The sequence below is a fragment of the Nicotiana sylvestris genome, chromosome 12, assembly GCF_000393655.2.
Source record: "Nicotiana sylvestris chromosome 12, ASM39365v2, whole genome shotgun sequence".
Taxonomy (NCBI): domain Eukaryota; kingdom Viridiplantae; phylum Streptophyta; class Magnoliopsida; order Solanales; family Solanaceae; genus Nicotiana; species Nicotiana sylvestris.
The window spans coordinates 37280668-37287282 of NC_091068.1; the positions used below are offsets into that span (position 1 = coordinate 37280668).

The following is a 6615-nucleotide window of genomic DNA, read 5'->3' on the forward strand; positions in this document are numbered from 1 at the left end:
AGTTGAATAATCTTAATTATAATAATACTAATAATAAATCTATTAATAATAATAATAGCTGCATGGTTAATGATGTGGAAGGAGTCCACAAAATGGATGTCCCAATGGCAACTACAGAAAAGGGCCAATTAAAAGACATGCATGATAATCATTTCCTATCTAAGGGTAATAAAGACCTAAATAACCCCATCAGGGTCTTGAACAACCCCCCATCACACAGCACCTCCTAAACGAACCCCTAATCTCCTCTAAAACTAATAATTCTAATTGCATGGGAAATAACCCTTATCTTCACACAAGCTTACATGTGTCCATGCAAACACTAGATTTTACACAAATGGCTGAACCAATCAACCACATCCTCCCTTCAAAATCTGAACAAAATCTTACAAATACCACTCCATTAAGCAATATCAAAGATATGCATATAGACTCTACTATAATAACCAACTCTACTCCATTGGTGAACTAAAAAATAGTGGAGAAAAATACACCACTCACTCATAATATAAACGACCAAACTCCCTCTAAAGATGTCAAGGATCCCAATCTCCCAAAGAAGAAGGTTTCGACTAGTCCAATTAGTGAGACATCAAAGAGCCATAAACATGTCAAACCCTCCAATTCCTCCAAACCCTCAAACAAACAACCAAGTCTTCTTCATCCAACCCCCACTACTCCAAGATCATCAACCACTCTCTTGGGGGGAACAAGCTCTAATGGGCCATTCTATAACATTCAACATGATTCTAGACGGCCAAGAGACAGTGATGTTCTCCAAAACTCTCACTTTCTAGCCCAATTAGTGTTAGAAGGAATGCACATGGCAATGAATAATTACCTCAAACATGTATGGATGAACAACATCCTTCATCCCCTTGCACCATCGATGAACTTAGATAAAGTCCAAGCCATGAGGCACCAATGGAGCTTACCACCCCACTTCAACCCTATCCAAAATCACTCTTCCTAACTGGAACTACCCTTCTTTCCCCCGAGGGAAATCTCAAACATGAATCCCATCTTCATGCCATGGTCCCTACTATTGAACAACCCCGAAGCCCAGCCCAACCCCAACATGCAAGATCCTCCCCATTCAAACCCAGCCCGACCAGAAAATCCACCAAATGTACCACTCCAAATACCACAGGTTGTCCCACCACCAGTAGAAAACCTAGATCCAGCTGTCCAAGTCCCTCCCAATGCTCCAGAACCAGAAAATGTCCTAATGGAAGAGGAAGAGGAGATAAAACTACTAGGGTCCGGTCCAGTCCTAGAATTTTCAAGCCTCAACGAGGTAAAAGTCTTTATCTTCAAGGACCTCCTAGAGAAGAGATATATGCTCAGTTTCCCCCTAGCAATATACAAGTGCTCAATGGATGTGACGCTCCCCCAAGATCCCACAGTAGGGAATCATGCAATGATCCTAGTCCCCAGCTTAAGGAGAAACCCAGTTCTACAAGCTCAAATGGACAATGGTCCAACCAACAACCATGCAATGATGTTTAGACCTACAAACATTATTATATGGAACATCCGTGGGGGAAACAATGAAAACTTTAGGGTTAACTTCAGAGAAATGATAGACACCCATAGGCCGTGCATGGTTACTCTACTTGAAACAAGAATGGAAAGCCACATTTCCCTTCTAAGCGACTTTGATGATCGAGGTATCAAGTGATGGCCAATCTAGAGGTATGGTTATTCTCTAGGACGCTAGTCTTGTTAAGGTGCACAACTTTGTTAGGAGGAATCAAGAAATTCATGCATTGATTGAGGTAATTCCTTCTCATTCCACTTGGTTGTTTCCTTCCATTTATGCTAGTACTAAAGCAGACAAAAGAAATGTTTTATGGAAAAACTTAGAAAATATTAGTGCTAATTACAAAAGAACCTTGGTTGTTAGGAGGAGACTTTAATGATGTGCTTAGTTCTAATGACAAACTAGGGGGTAATCCTATTAATCGTAGACGTAACAACTCTATTTGGAATAGTATTAATAAGTGTCGATTATTAGACCTAGGTTATAAAGGTCCTAAGTATACTTGGTTTAATCTAAGGAAAAACTCCAAAGGATTAATATTGGAAAGGTTAGACAGAATATTTGTCAACGAAGATTGGCTATCTTTATGCCCCAAAGCTATGATAATCCACCTCCCTAAGACACAGTAGGACCATAACCCCTTGTTACTAACCCTTTGCCCAAAAAATGTGAATCATCTTAATAAACCCTTCCGTCTGGAAACGATTTGGTGTAGGCATCTGGACTTCATTAATCTAATTAAACACTATTGGACTAGTGATAACCTTATCAGTGCTCAGAACTCTTTTAGAAATAAAGTTGTTAGTTGGAAAAATGAGACCTTTGGTGACATATTCAAAAAGAAAAAAAAGGATTCTAGCTAGGCTAAGTGGCATCCAATCCTCTACTAATTATCATAAGAGCTATTCCTTACAAGATCTGGAATCCAATTTACAACATGGATATAACTCCATTCTTACTATGGAGCATGATTTCTGGAAACTTCGATCTAGAATAAACTGGCTTAACGAGGGCGAGGCTAATACCAAGTTCTTTCATCATGGCCTCAAATCATAAGCGTCGTCATGCTATTATGTACTTTACTAATGATAATGGTGATAGAATATTGGATCCCAATTTAATTCTAGACCATGCACTAACTTTCTTTAAAAATGCTTTTAGGACATCAAAAATCTCTTCCCCTAATAACATCAACCTTGGTGATGCCTCCTTCCATAAAAAAGTTGACCTAAGTAGAATTTATAATCCTCTTAATAATTCTAAAATCACAAATGCCCATTCTCATTCAAACCGTTTAAGACTCCAGGTCCAGATGACATTCACCCTTTTTTTTACCAAAAATATTGGCATACTATTGGCCCCTCCATTACTAGCTATTGTCACGAAGTTTTTGAATCCCAATCCCTTCCTAATGGGTTCAATGATACCATCGTTTGTCTAATACCTAAATTTTCCAACGCGAATAATCTCAAAAATTTCCGACCAATTGGCCTTTGCAATTCCTCCTATAAAATAATCACAAAAATCATTGCTAATAGGATAAAACCCTATCTCCCTTATCTTATTAGTCCAATGCAAGCTAGTTTCATTAAAAATAGGAGAGCTTGTGACAATGCTATTATAATCCAAGAGATTATGAATAATCTCCACAAAAATAAGAAATCAAATTTTGACATGATCATTAAATTAGACTTAGAGAAAGAATTTGACCTGTTGGAATGATCCTTTGTTTATAAAACCCTTAGGTTTTTCAAATTTCCCCCTAAACTATCACGTCTAATAATTCATTGCATATGTACAAGTTCTATGAGTATCATAGTAAATGGTGTGAAAACTAGCTTCTTTCAACCAAGTCGAGGAATTCGTCAAGGTGACCCCTTATCCCCTTATATATTCATCCTTTGTTGCGTTGATTCTGGACTCGCCATTAACAAAGCTAAGTCAAAAATTGTGCTGAGAAACTACTGTCCCCAAGACTTAAATTTTTTTTTAACAAACCTCTTTTGTATCAAATGCACTAAGGAATTTGACAAATATCTAGGCTCCCCAAGTCTTAGCCACTCTCCTAGAACTAAAGACTTCGAGTTTATCATAGACAAAATGCAATCTAAATTGTCCCACTGGAAATGTTCCTTCTTAAACATGGCAGGAAGAACTACTTTGGCCTCAGGTACTTTGGGAGTTATCCCTACACACTCCATGCAATACACTCTTCTCCCTCCTAAAATACTAAAAAAGATTGACAAAATCCAAAAGGACTTTATTTGGAGTTCCACTAACTCCACTAAAAAGCTCCACCTAATCAATTGGCAAGTTGTTACTAAAAATAAGACTGAGGGAGGTCTAGGTACTCATCAAGCAAAATCTAAAAATCTAGCCCTTCTTTCTAGTCTTGTTTGGAGACTCCTAAAAAATACTTCATCCCCCTAGGGACAAATAATTCTAGCAAATATGGCACTAGAAAAACCTTCAATAACGCCTCGTTCATCTGAAAATCCATCTTGTAAGGTTGGAAAGTTTGCAATAAGGGGATCCTATGGCACCCTTGTATCAACTCTAATATTAACATTTGGAATGACAATTGGATTTATAACTCTAAAACCCTAAGATGCTTAATTGAAGGTCCCCTAAATATAAAAGATCATGCACTTTCTATCAAAAACCTCATTCATAAAAAAGAATGGAATAGTAAGGTCATCTCCTTTGAGATACCCGATAATATCCTCAACAACATCCACATTACTCCTGTTCCTGGCAAGGGTTCAACTTCTGACAAAATAAGTTGGCATCCCAACTCATCAGGTATTTTTTCGACTAAGTCTTGCTATAAACTAATCCATGAGTATGACTCTGCCTCAAGATCTTTTAAATGGATTTGGGAGCTCCAATGCCCGGTTAAATAAAGTTCTTTATATGGCAATGTATGCACAACCGTGTTCCTTGTCGGGCTTACCTAGCTAAAATAGGTATCAACATTAATTCCAATTGTACAATCTGCAGAATCGGAATCGAGGACATACAATACATCTTTGCTAGCTGTTCTATCTCAAAGCATTTCTGGAAAAATATGGGCATTCCACCTTTGGATATTGGGAAAAACAAAGACTGGCTAACTAATTTAAGAGATATCTTCATTAATAATTGCAACTCTCCCAGGAAGTGGACTACTATATTCCCCTATTGTATATGGGAACTATGGAAAAAAAGGAACAATAATAACATCAACAACTTGAATAACTACCTAGACATAAGAAAGGTTATCCATGCATCTTGGGAATTCACCTTCTTCACTGAAAGAAATCCTTTTGTGGAAAAAACTATCAAGGTTGAGATTAGTTGGATAAAGCCTAACAAAGAAGTTATTAAATTAAACGGCGATGGCGCTTTCTGTAATAAGAGTAGTAGGGCAGGACTTGGAGGAGCTTTTCGAAATAACAAAGGTGATAGGATTATAGGCTATCACAAATCATGCCAAGCAAGTTCTCCCATCCATGCAGAGATACAAGCCATACTAGAAAGGCTAAAAATAGCAAGAGACATGAACTTCACGATTCTGGAAATTGAAATTGATTCCACTGATGTTATTAAACTCATTTACGAGAATAACTCTAGCTACTCTAATATTGTTTGTGAATGCAGATGGCTAAATGCACCAATTGAAGATCCCAATGCTGAAGCATAATTTTAGAGAAGGAAATATGGTGGCCCATGTACTAGCCAAGCAAGCCACCAAAAATGTATCAACGACTAAGTATTTTTACCAGGCACGTCCACCCCTTTTTGTTGAGCATGAAGTTACCAAGGACAAGCATGGAGTTTGTAATGGCATAAGGACTTTGTCTAACAATGTTTGTAACTATTTGGCAACTATGGGCAACACTAGTGCCCTAAAAACATCTGCCTTGTCTATGTAATTTGCTTTTATATATATATAATATCCGTGTGTTATGTTAAAAAAATATCAATTTAACTTGTTTTTTTCGCTTTTTTCCCCATTGAAAAACAATAAGTTCAATTACTACTAACTCGAGTTACAATAATTACTACATCAACTCGAATTACAATTACTAAATCAAAAACCTGATAAGTATAAATATTAAATGATGTGAACTATTAGAATACCTTGGTATATAATATTAGGAGTTAAAATACACCAAGGAGATGACAAGAATTTGGCATTGGAAAATAAATTATAAATTGTATGTGTGCGTATAACTTTTTAATCTCCCTATTTACTTCTTAATTTTAAAATAATATTAAAATAACTTTTCTACATTAATTGATATTCTTAGTTTTAAGTTCAAATAAATTAGACTTTTTAAATTTTAATACTTACTATTGGTATATTATTGGTTCATATCGAAAGAACAGTAAAATTACAAAAGGAATGCTTTTTCAGAACTTTTGTCACGACCTTAAACTCGGACCCGATCGTGATGGCGCCTCTCATGAAGACAAGGCCAGCTGACACTTTTCCATTTCAGTTTTAAACAATTAAACAATAAGAATTAAGTCTAAAACGTAATAAATAATCCAAAAAAGCAAGCAGTGAACATTACAGTTTGCGGAAATAAAACCCAACATAGCTCGATACCGGGGTGTCACTAGTCATGAGCATCTATCAATACACTACAAGTCTGAGATGACTACCAAGCTATTATAGAATAACTGAAAAGGAGATAGAAATGAGATAAAGGGGGAGAAACACGGGACTGCGGACGCCAAGCAGCTACCTCGTGAACTTTGAAGTCTGTCGGGAGCTCTCAACTCGCGCTAGCAGGATTAGCAACGCCTGAATCTGCACACGGGGTGCATGGAGTAAAGTGAGTACTCCAACTCAGTGAGTAATAATCATAAATAAAGACTGAGAATATGAAATCACGTAAGGCACATTACAGTCTATAATGAAGTAGTAAAACCAGTAAGAACAGTGAATCAGTGAAGATATGAAAAATCACTTTAGTGCGGTTTCAACTACAAAAAATGCCTTTTTAACAATTAAGCAATTAAATGATAGGCAATTAGGAAAAATAAACACATAAAGGATCGCCCATTGGGCACAGTATCAACAA

The 6615-nt window shown here is 36.8% G+C and overlaps 1 protein-coding gene across 1 annotated transcript; it reads left to right on the plus strand.

The window, feature by feature from the left end:
- Positions 1-4610: 4610 nt before the first annotated feature.
- On the plus strand, positions 4611-5225 carry LOC138882919 (uncharacterized). Its single transcript, XM_070163563.1, has one exon. The coding sequence runs from the start codon at positions 4611-4613 to the stop codon at positions 5223-5225; it is 615 nt and encodes a 204-aa protein (XP_070019664.1).
- Positions 5226-6615: the final 1390 nt, after the last annotated feature.